The sequence below is a fragment of the Arvicanthis niloticus genome, chromosome 7 (genome assembly GCF_011762505.2).
Source record: "Arvicanthis niloticus isolate mArvNil1 chromosome 7, mArvNil1.pat.X, whole genome shotgun sequence".
NCBI lineage: Eukaryota > Metazoa > Chordata > Mammalia > Rodentia > Muridae > Arvicanthis > Arvicanthis niloticus.
In genome coordinates this window covers 36,531,695-36,544,120 of record NC_047664.1, presented here as the reverse complement: position 1 = coordinate 36,544,120, position 12,426 = coordinate 36,531,695, and the positions used below count along the sequence as shown (strand labels likewise).

The 12,426-nt window shown below is 46.4% G+C and overlaps 1 protein-coding gene across 1 annotated transcript in view; it reads left to right on the top strand.

Annotated features, from left to right (window-relative positions):
* The first annotated feature begins 4,179 nt into the window (after nt 1–4,179).
* Nucleotides 4,180–12,426, top strand: part of Tbc1d10a (TBC1 domain family member 10A) — a 28,456-nt gene continuing 20,209 nt past the window's right edge. Inside the window, exon 1 of the mRNA XM_034508977.1 lies at nt 4,180–4,465. Within this exon, the coding sequence (XP_034364868.1) occupies nt 4,257–4,465 (209 nt within the window). The 5' untranslated portion in view covers nt 4,180–4,256. The remainder of the gene's footprint in view (nt 4,466–12,426) is intronic.

Genomic DNA, 12,426 nt, shown 5'->3' with positions numbered 1-12,426 from the left:
ACAGTCTGGAGTTAACAGTTCCCAGAATTCCTGAATGAATGCCTGTCCTGGCTCACATTCACTTGGAAGCCCATTGACCACAGAGCCTGTGACCTTTGGTGGCCACAGACCAAGATTGTTTTCTAGCACTGCATGTCCTACAACCTTGTAGCTTAAAAAGTCCTTATCTAGATTTAAGTTTTAAAATTTTTGTAAAAAATTATTAAAAATATGATAATGTATTATCTATAAATTACTTTGGTCATATGCCCTCCATTATCCTCATCCTTTCCTTCTCCCAGCAAACACTTCTTTCCAACAAGTTTCCTCATGTTTGTGTCTGTGTGGTGTGTGTGGCCCACTGAATCTAACTGGGGTTGTGTGATCAAGGGCAACACCACTAGAGGATATTCCTTCCTCTACCCAGCAACTATTACCTGCCTGTAAGTCCTCAGGGAAGGTGAGGCTTTATGATTATCCCAATGCCACCCCCCAGTCCATGATAGTAGGTCCAGTTTCCTGTAGGCCTGGTGCTATGGGTTCATGGGTACAACAGCCATATCATGATCAGCTCCTGTGCTGATTGCTGCTCTGTAAGAGGACCTTAGTTCAGTTCCCAGCATCCATGTCAGGTGGGTCACAACTGCCTATAACAAGCTGGCCCGAGTGCACCTGTGCACACATAATATACACAGACATATACATAGAAATAAGAAAAAAAACGTTGGAAGTGCCCTGCAGTTTAAAGAAATTAACATTGAGAGGTAGAGCGATGCTTCAGTTGTGAGAGTTCTTACCAAATAAGTATGAGAACTTGAGTTAGGGTCCCTACACCATACAAAACTGGGAATCACACCATATGTGTGAGCCAGAGACACAAGGATCCTGGAAGCTGGCTGGCTCACCACTCAACTAAATTGCTGAGTTCATTGAGAGACTATTTCAGAAAATAAGGTGAAGTGTGATTAAGGGAGACACTTTCCATTAACATTCGGCTTTTCACATGCACCCATATGCACCTGGGCACACACTTCCACCCTGACACACACTAAATGTGCCTTTCTTGTTCTCAAGGCTTAAGAAGCAAAGCATACTTTCTCACCAAATAACTGACATCCCTATGTTTTCAATAATGTTACACAAGAACACATAGTAATTTAGTGAAACTACCCATGTGCCGTGGTTTAAGCTGTTCACTGCTACAGCTGTAGGCTATGGTGGGGAACAAGACAATCATGAACTTGAAAATTATGAATACTATTACTTGTGCCCACTGTTTACTGGGAATTACCATGTATCAAATGCTTAAGGACATGTCACACTAAAATCTCAAAATAATTAAAGGTTTCATTTTTTTCTAGTATTTTATTCTACTGATGAACTAGTCTAAAAGAAGCCAGGCATGCTGGTTCCAACTACTTGGATATGATTAGGCAGGGCAATTGTTTGAGCCCAGGAGTTGGAGGGGCAGCCCAAGTAACAGGCCCTGGTTCAGGGGGAAAAAAAAAAGGGATGGGGGGAGGCCTCAGATTTGCCCCATGGTCATCAACTTCAGTCTCTTCTGTTTCTGAAAGATGGTTTATGCTTCCCTGAGATTTCTGGGTATCTGTGTGGTATTTAATTTACACTGTCAATTTGGAATGGATTTGGAGTTACTTCTGTGAGGTTCATTCCAGAAAGGTTGAACTGAAGAGAAAGACCCACCGGGTGATGGGTTGCGGAACCATTCCATGGGCTGTGGTGCAGGAAAAAAGGAGCTGGTGGCACATGTCTTGTATCCCAGGGATTACAAAATGGAGACTTCTCTCAAGAGAGAACAAGTAGAACTACCCACTTTTGGTGACTGGACCCTCAGACTATGAGCCAAGATAAATGAACCTCGCTCCCTAATTGCTTTTGTCAAGTATGTAACCACAACAGCAAAAAAAAAAGTACAATCTGTATATTTGCCCTTAGAGGGCTGAAACATGTTTGGGAGATAGAACCTTAGGACCAAGATGGTGTGGTTAAACATGGTTACTACACTATCCACTTGTTCTATCTAGTTCTTCTCTGCATCCCTGGAATAGGCACTCTGTGCCTCCTGGGATCTGTGTTCAGCTATGAGAAGGAGGAATGTCCTCCCGGATAGCGTTTTAAGAGCAAAATGGCCTGTGCTTGCTCCTACGTCTGCTGTTGCTCTTTGTATAGAAAACCAGAAGCAATTGGAATGTAAACTGCAGATCTTCAACAATGTCAGGCTATGTGGCATCAAGGAAATGGCTGGTGAGTCACTCTGAGCTAAATCCCTTTCTTGGAGTTTGTTTCAGACTTGGTAGGCTGTCTTTCCCACTTAGTTATCTAGGGAGAGTCAAATGACACTGGTAAACTATATAAAACCAGATGAATGAGGAACCACTCTAAGAGCTGACAAATGTTAGGACTGAAAGTTGTATGCTGGGATTGAGTGCATAGGAGTGTAATTGGCCCAATTCTAATCCAAGTATTGTGTGAGAGCCGAGGTCCTCGGACTGCTAAAAACTAACCTGGGATCTAAGACAACTGACTTGATTTTATAGAACCTCGATTTACCTACCTGTAAAATAGGGCATGTATAAAATTACTACAAGATTACAAGAGATGGCACAACCAGTTTGGAAAGCAATTTGCCAGTTGCTCAAAAGGTTAAATGGGCCACCATGAAGGCTCAGCAGGTAAAGGTCCTTGCTGCCAAGCCTTGTGACCTGAGTTTGATACCCAGGATCTATATATATTTCCATATAAGAAATGACTCCTGAAAAATGTCTCTTACTTCTGCACACACATTTTTTTAAAGGTTAACAAAAGTTATTAAAACACAGAAATTCCCCTCCTAGGAAATTCTACCTAAGAAAAATGAAAATAATGTATCAGGTCAAATAGAGGAAAAAGAAAAAGAAATAGTCAAATGACTTTCACCGATGAATAGTGTATAAGTGTGGTATGTCCATACAAAGGAATATAATTCAGCCATAAAAAGAATAAAGCACTAATAAGTATGCAATGCAGATATATCTTGAAAGCAAAAAGAAAGCTTAAGGCCAGCCCATATCACAAGCAAGACAAGACCCTGTCTTAAACAAACAAACAAAAAACTGGACACACAATCATTGATAATCATAGATATTGAAATGTCTAAGAAGCAAATCTATAGGTACAAAGAATTATAGTTACCAGAGACAGTGAGGAGGACTGGAAACAACCTTTACTGGATAGGAGTTTCTTTGGGGGATAAAAATGTTCTAAAATTGGATGCAATGTTTGCACAACTATGTAAGGATACTAAAGAACCATGGTATTATACTTTTTTTTTTTTTGAGATAGGGTTTTTATCTGTAGCCCAGTCAGTCCAGAACTTGTAAACTGTTTTAGCCTACTGAGTGCAGACATATCTATTATTATGCCTAATTTATTTTAAATTTTTATTTATTTGTGCATGTATAGGTAGGTGGTCGATGGGGTGATGGGATTCAAACTTAGGAAGTATACACTTTAAATAGATGGAATTTGTTATATGCTAATCTTATCTCAATAAAACCACTGGGGAGTCCGGCATGGTAGCCCACATCTGTAATCCCAGCACTTGGGAGCCGGGAAGGGCCCTGGGCTACATAGCAAGCTCAAAGCCACTTTAGAGACACTATCTCAAAGAAAAACAATACCAATCAACCCTCACCAAAAAAGGTGTTAGGAAGAAAAAAGTAGAGCTTAGGTCTGTATTATTCTTATAGGGTCTCCCATGAGCTAATTTACATGCCCCTAAGCAGAGCAGCAAGGTGGTTCAGATTCCTAAGCCCACTTGCGTCTAATCACTGTTCTTTAAAATGAACCGGCGAAGCAGCCTTACCTACGACCCTGTTTCTCATGGAGGCAGAGACCGGTAGGACCTCCAGAGAAGCCCTGGACCTTCTGTCAGAGCGCGGCAGCAGGTGACACACCAGCTCCGGGCCAACCCGGAAAAGCCAGACGAGCTAGTCCAGGTGAGTTTTTGTGATTGGCAGCCAGGGAAGGCGGGGCCCTGGTGACGGTTGTCCCTCCCCTTCACGTCGGTCCACTTGGCGCCAGGCTGGAGGAGGGGCGGGGCCCGGGACCCTCTGCACCCATTGGGCGCGTGGTGGGAGCTCCCTGGGTATCCGCCCCCAGCTTTGGGGCAGCCAATGGGCGCGGTGCGTGGGCGGGGCGTCGGCAGCGTCGGCGGAGGCCGGGAGGCTAAGGCGGCTGAGGTGGCCGCTGGCGCTCTGGTGGCGGGCGCGGCCGATATGGCGAAAAGCAGCAAAGAGAATGGGCCGCGCGCGCCCGCAGCGGGCGGGAGCCTGTCTGGGACCCGGGAGAGTCTGGCCCAGGGCCCCGACGCCGCCACCGCCGATGAGCTGAGCTCGCTCGGCTCGGACTCGGAGGCCAACGGCTTCGCCGAGCGCCGCATCGACAAGTTTGGCTTCATCGTGGGTTCGCAGGGCGCTGAGGGCGCGTGAGTAGTTCTGGGGTCTGGGCCGGGCGCGGGACCAGCACAGACGTGGGCCTGACCCACCAACGTGTCTTCACTCTCCCATCCCCACAGACCCGCCGCAAGCGGCAGTCTACTTCCTATCTACGGACAGAAAGGCCACCCCCTCCCTCTGGGTCTCCCCCAAACTGACTGATCCGTACCATCCAAGGAGGACCCAGTGCCTTCCCGATGGGGGTTTCCCATCTCCAGCTCATAGCTCACCAGGTCACTCTGGCCTTAAGGCTTTGCCACCCCCTGACATGCGCACAGATGTCTGCCCCATACTTAGCCCACAGCTATTCTCCATCTCCCCTTACCCCACAGAATCCCTGTCTCACCACCTCAGTATCTCCACCCCAGGAAATCTTAGACCTCAGGACTCCGAGCCGGCCCCACCCCAATCCAGGTCACACTAACCCTTACATCCAGACACATAGATCTCAGAAGGATTGACACACTGGCCAGCTCCTTCCCAGAGAGTCCCATCCTGTCACCCACAGTTTCTTTTTATCATGGAAAGGTCAGAGAGTGTCTGTCTCTCCTCATCACACCCTCTGCTGAAAGGCAGCTTTGTCCATTGTCACAGGCAACAGGTGGGCAGACACCCTTTCTTCTTAGTAGTTGATAGGGTGACAGAGCCTCAACTCTAGGACTCACTGTCAGCTTCATCATGCCAGTCAGTAGACTCCCAGGCTGTTGTGTATATGTACTTCCTCCCCAAATCCAGATCTAGGACTGGAGTAGGAGGGGGTGGGGGACTCATGGAGTACCTCACCCTTGAGCACTCAGGCACCCTGCTCTCCATTAGAGAAAGCTGAGAGACAGTGGAGTAGCACCTTCCCTCCAAGCTGAGCATGTTGGACTATAGATTACTACACAGCAGAATGGTGGCCCCCTCAGGAAGATGGAGCCCGCTTACATTCCAGTTGTCTTGTGATAGGAGACTAGTGCCATACCCAGAACTGACAAGCCTCCCTTTCATAGTGTACCTCCCAGTTTATAGAGACAGAGCCTCACAGTCACCAAGGGAGCCCTACTCCAGAATATATCCTCCCTCTCCTCTGATTGATTGGGACTGCCCAAGGTGTCCCCAGCTGTTCTTGTGACTTACAGGAGTGCTTGACTATCTTAAGAACCCACTCCATAAGGCTGTCCCATATAAATGTCACTTCCATAATATCACCCTCCCTCCCCAAGAGTCACCAGGCCTCCTCCTCCTTAGAAGGAGAAAATTTCAAATCCAGGCCTCTGACCTAGATGGAGTTTCCTCCCGCCCACTGGGTCAGTCTCTTCCAGCCTTTCCTCACTTGCTCACATTAGACTAAGCCTAGTCCAATTGAGAACTAGGAGAAGCTCTCATTCTCTGCCTTCACCCTGTATGAGCTCGTGAAAACCTAGAAAGGGTTTAGGCTGGTTCAATTGGGGCATGGTCATCAGGGATCAGGGGCCCGGGAAGGGTGAGGTCTTGAAGGGGTGGGAAAGGAATTCTTGGTTTTATTTGTGGGGTCTTGGAAGTAACAGCTGAGATTTGCTAGTAAATTCTAAAGCATGAGAACTCTTCCATGGTTAGTGGACATTTACCCAGATTTCAGGATAGAGTGAGAAAAGGCCAGATTTAGGGATCCCACTTGCTAGCTGTGTGACCTTGGGTAGCTCTTGAGTCCCTAGCCTGTTTAGTCAAGGGAAAAAGTAATGTGTATATCCATTACTGCTGAGGAAAATGAAAACCAGATGTATGAAAACATCCTGCACCATGCCTGGCACAGGTAATAGCCCAAGAAATTGTTTTCTTTCTTTCTTCTAAGGGTCTGAGAAATAAAGAGAAAAATTAGGGCGTCCTCTGGTATTTGTGGGAAGAGACGCCCAATGGGAGCACCTCCCTTTGGCTCTCATCCCCAAGTCTCAGCCAGATATCCATCTTTTCCACCTTCCAACCGCAAACTTAGTATACGGCCCCGTGGATGTCATCTACACCTCTGGTGTCTATTAGGCCAAGTCTGAAGTGAGAGCCCAGGTCTGCTTTTGTTTCCCTGCCTCATATCCTCAGCTTGTCTGTTAGCAAAATCTCTGATATCGGAGAGCTTGGATCTTCCTTGTTTAGTTTATACTGTGGCTCTAAAAAAGCCAAAATTAAGTCCCTGCCCAAGGCCATAAGAGGGGAAGTTGTGGGAAGTTTCAGGGTGACCGCCCTGAACCTAGTCTCGTGGTTGAGGGCTGGGAGTGCATGTGCTATCCCAGAGAAGTGAAACATTAGCACAAACGGCCTGCAGAATTCATCCGGAGACTCTGTCTCCAGAGTAAAGGTCCATTTCAGACATCCTGGGCCAAAGGTTGTCGCAGCACAGGTCAGTTTTGGTGGTTGTTAAGGTCTGTGGGAATAGGAAAGAAAACAGACACTTCCTCACTCTGGTATCTGTTGCATACTGACCTAAAGTATATCATAAATTCGTGTGCTAAGCTGGAACAGATCTTAAGAGATTGACTAGCATAGCCTTTATATAGAAGATAAACAGAGGCCAGAGAAGCAAAAACGTGCTTAAGATCACATAGCATGTTACATACATAAGATCACATAGTATGTTACATACATAAGATCACATAGCATGTTACATACATAAGATCTCATAGCATGTTACATACATAAGATCACATAGCATGTTACATACATAAGATCACATAGCATGTTACATACATAAGATCACATAGCATGTTACATACATAAGATCACATAGTATGTTACATACATAAGATCACATAGTATGTTACATGCATAAGATCACATAGCATGTTACATACATAAGATCACATAGCATGTTACATACATAAGATCACATAGCATGTTACATACATAAGATCACATAGTATGTTACATACATAAGATCACATAGTATGTTACATGCATAAGATCACATAGCATGTTACATACATAAGATCACATAGCACAGAGCTAGAGCTGGGATGCAGGATGTCAGAATCCCAACTCAGGACCAGCTTCACCCTCCATCCTTGTGGCCCTTTGCCCGCAGCAGGAGATTGCTTGGCAGACAGGTAAAGTAAAGGTAACTAACAGAGTCTGCCTGCCGTCACCTTCCCTTGCTTCCTCAGCACTTCATACATCCTCAGCAGTGTAGGAAGCTAACAGCAATGGCCAGAAGGATAAGAGCACTTTGTCATTAGTCTGATTAGCTTAGGGCTGGACCAGCCAGGCTTATTCTGAGTCAGAGAACTGAAATTGGACTTAGCGATGGCCCTGTCCTACAGAAGTCTGTGAGGAAAAGCTGGGGGTTGAGCCCAGAGTTCCCTATGCTCTTTCACTTTTTCATCTTGCTTTTCAGCCTACTCAATAGGGAACCTTTAGTGGGACTGAAGTGTTCCCTGTCTGCTCTTGAGCACTAGCCAAAGGCAAGAAAGCAGCTAGCCCATGAATGACCCTGTGGGTGGCACAGGCACACACAGAGGCCCTGACAGCATTAGTTCTGGGTTGGCCCACAACTTAGCTGGGCAGTGAAACCCCAAGAAGACCAGGTGTTCTGAGCAGAGAAGGGTAGGAGGGGAGCAACCTGTCTGATGATCTTTCTGCAGCTGAAAGTTGGTCAGGAGCCGAAAAGGACCTAAGCTAAATCCCTGGTAGCTGGAGAGGTAAATTCCTAATAACCTTCCTCTCCTTTTTCCATGTGATTATCAGTGCTAGCCTAAGGCTGGAGCTTCCTTCCCACCCAGCCTCAATCTGCTCAGTATGTAGGCCAGATGAGTCAGAAGTTATGCTCTTTGGGATCCTGTGGGCATTGGCTTCCTGTTAGGGGAGCAAATGATTTGAGCTGAGCTCAGGGAGAAACATCTGGAACAGCATGTTGTCTTCTTTAACTCCCTAGTTCCCTCTACTCCTAACCAGTATGTCAGCCTAGTGACTTGGAAAGTCATAGAACTGGCTTAATTGGCATCTTTACAGGTTGGTCTATGCCAGTTTTTGTTGAGGTGGGGCCAGGGCCCTCCTGGCAAGCCAGAGCCTGCCTGTTTGCTGCTGTGCCACCACCGCCTTTTTTACTTCGTAAGCTCAGACTACCCACTTCTCTTGGGCTCTGACAGGTCCCAGGAGAACATGGGGCTGGCAATGAGCATCTCTAGCTAGTCCGTTTGGAAGAATATAGCTGTATATGTGGGGCCCAGGTCTTTGACTCTAGACTATGAGCCCTCCCATTTGTTTCTTTCCATTTCCTTTTCTTGGCCTCTAAGGAAAATCCAGTTTGATGGCCCTGTTCTGGAGCCTCAGACAAGATCTAACTTGGTAAAGGAGGAACCAGCTCACCAGCTGCTGTCCTGGGAAGGTGCCTGTGTGTCCACTTGCTAGAAACCCTAAGCTGTGGGAAAGAGATAAGCGGTGGAGCCTGCTTGATGTTTTGTCTTCCCAGCATCTGGCCTGAAACATGACCTGGGGATGGGGGACAACAATACCTGACTGAGCTCAGTCACCCAGTCTGTCTTCATCGGGTGGTAGTCCCCTCCTACAACCTCCGAGCCTGCCTGTCTGTATGACCTTGAACATGCTGCCTCTGACTCTGAACTCCAGTGTCTCACCCATGAAAAGGTTATACTAATACTGACCTTTGGGGCTTTCTGTGAGGTTTAAATGAACTGATGTGTAAAAAGAACCTGGGACAGAGTAGGTGCTCAATGAATATTCTTCCCTTCAGAAAGACTGGAGTAGTTAGAGAAGTGATCTACTTTCCATCTCAAGTTATAGTGAGCCCTACCCTGTAGGCAAGAGAGAACCGTAATTCAGACAAACCTCTCTCTCCTTGGAGGGGTCCCAGTCTCCATTCTGAACCCAAGCTCCTAAAGATCTCAGAACAGTGTACGCCACATTTATCACCTGATAAATCCTGAAGCAGCCAGGTAGATTTTTCCTCCCAGGTAGGTTCTGTGGAGGCTCCTAGAAGGAAGGAAGTTGTCTTGGCTGCCCCACTGTAAACCAGCAGTCCTGTTTAGATTCTCCCTCACCCAGGGTTTTAGAGCAGCTGTCAAAACTCGGGTTTCTCTTTCATCTTTCTTTTCTCCACTTTTCCTACCCTGACCCTAACCTGCTCCATTCTCTGTCTGGCTCTTGAGAGGCCAGCACAGATTAGCTCTCCACTTCTGCTTAGGGGTGAGGTAGTCAGCCAGTGCAGCAGCCCGGGGAGGCAGCCAAAGGCTTCATTTTGCTAGCTTAGCCACTTATGCAGTGAGCTTATTTCCCAGACCCCCTTTTGAGTACCTACTCTGCCAGATGCTATGATTGGGACGAGCTGAACAAGACCTCTCTGTCTTGCTGTCCTCAAGGAGTTCAGACTGGTTGGAAGACAGAACCCTAAACAAATCTTTGCAATGTTGAGTGATAAAGGCTGTAATTGAGGTGTGCAGCTGCTTTTAGAGTCAACAAGAGGAAGCAGCAGCCTTGCCTACAGGAGCCTATGAAGAAGTGCCATTTGATCTCAGCACTCAGAAGTGACAAGCAAGGTCTTTTCATTGAACAGAGAAGGACTTATGTGCAACATTCCACCAAAAAGCCAGCTGTTAGAGAAGTCTAATGTGCTAAGAGCAGAGGTGGCAGGCAGGATGGAAGCAAGGGTAGGCTGGGAAAAAAGACTAGACAGACAGTCAGCCTTGAATGCCAGCCTGAGTCCTCCTGTGTTTTAGAGGGGTTAGTTGTTGAAGATGGCAGAAAGAGGAGTTAGTGCTCAGATGATAGATTGTAGTGAGAATCCAAGATAGTCCAAAAGACCTCTGCGGGGACTGGAAGAAACCTATAGCCAATGGGAGGCAAAGTCTGGCAAGTCATTAGAGCTTGATTGTGGCTAGCCCTGTGAGTGAGCTGTGGGAAGGCCTCTTACAAGGCCTACCTAGATCCTTGCAGTGGGCTGCTGCTGACGTAGCTGTGTCATATCCCCAAGGTGCATAGCTTGGCTGGAATGCCCAGGGCACATAAGGGGCTCTTTGTATCTTTCCAGCAGGAGAGAGAGTTGGCTGACCTGACTGGGGGAGGCAAGATGGTGAGTAACACTGAGCTCTGTGGTTGCTGCCTGGTAAACAAATTGAATGGTAAGAAAAGCTGCAAGGAGAGCCAGGCTCCTCTCCAAGAGGCTGGGAGTGAGCCTGAGGACAGAAGAATCCTCCCTTAGGGTAGTACAGTAGCTGGGACAGGGGATTTGGGGCTTTCAGAGTAGCATAAACTGATGAAGGGGAGGCAGATGACAACCAAGGCCAGTTTGATTTAATGGATTTCTTCTACCTGGTTTCTTGGCTGGGACAGGTGAGTTCTGTATCTATGAGAAGCAAACTTTAGGGGCACACCAAGTTTTAAAGATTAGAGATTCTGGCTGGAAACATGGCTTTAGGGTCCAATATGGAGAGAGTACTCTTAACTAAGCACAGGGGTGTGAGGATGCTGGTACCAGCCTCCCAATTGACTCTTGTGGTTCATGGCTTAAGTAAGTCCCCTCAGTCAGTCACAGCAATAGTTCCCAGCAATTACTGTATGTGTAGCCCTGTGTCAGCTTCTGTATAGAAACCAATCTTTCTTTCAAATGACTTACAGCCTAACAGGGAAGTCATACATTAGACTAGTTACAGGTGCAGCTGTGTACAAAGGATTGTGAGGCTCAAACAAGATAACTGGATTAAGAATACAGTACAAACAAAGGCTTCTGAGCAGGGATCAAAAGACCCGAGTCCTGGGCCTCCCTGAGTTACTAAGTGGCTGCATGACCTTGAGAAGGCTGCTTGGTCTTTCTAAGCCTCAGTTTCCCTGCAGAGAAAGTAGAGCTCATCCATCTCAAACATTCTGAGGAATGACCTTGGAAAACTGTTTTTGTAGGTAGCCCAATACAAGGAGTTATTGTGGCACCTTCTGCAGAAGCCAGTGCTTTCAGCATATTTTGTCCCTCTTGTATGAGATGGTCCTTTGTGCACAGGACCAGTGGTTTTCATATATGTGGAAATGTGATCAGATTGAAGGATGTTTTATCTTCTTTTTTTAGATCAAATGTATCTTTTTAAATCTATTTTTAAAAAAGCTTTTAGCTTTTGAGATTATAGTAGAATTATATTATTTTCTCTTTTCTCCCTTCAAACCATCACACATACCCCAACCCTTGTTCAAATTGTCATTTGTGTGTGTGTGTGTGTGTGTGTGTGTGTGTGTGTATGTGTGTGTATGTGTGTGTGTGTGTTGACCTGCAGTCAGTATAGTGCTATTCATATGTCTGTTTTTCTGGGCTCACCATTTGGTATTGGCTAACCAGTAAGTGAGCTCTTCCCTGCGAAAGACTATCCCACTCTTGAGCATCCCTTAGTTGTTTGTGGTTCTTTGACTAGGGATGGGTCCCATGTCTCAGTGTCAGTGACGTTCAGGCCATGTTTGAACAGCATGTTGGTGCTACTTCCTGGGTATTTATTTATTTTTGAAATAGTGTCTTACTATGTATCCAAGGCTGTCCTGGAACACCTATGTAGACCAGGATGGCTTTGAGATCAGGGAGTTCTGTCTGATTCTGTCTTCTGAGTGCTGGGATCAAAGGCCTGTATCACTACACTGGTCTTTATCATTTTAGTCTCTGGTAGGAGTTACAGGAATAATGGGAAATTGATGGACTAAGAGTTATTTGGCTTTGTGTATAGACGGGGAGACTGATTGAGCAAGGGATGGAGCTAGGCCTGCTATCTGGGGTCCCGATTTTTCACGATACTAAAGCTGGTCACTTTGTGGCCTCTCTTCCCTCTTCCTGTCAGTTAGGACTTCAGCCCAACCCCAAATGTTTACTTTTCCTAATAGGTCTCCTCTGTTGTTTTGGTAGCTGAGTTGTTACAAGGAAGAGTGCAGCTCTTGTCCCTTGTCTGCACACATTCCCTTACATGTATCCTGAGATGAGACAGGAACAGCCGAGTGCGAAGGGTTCAGGGAAGGAGCC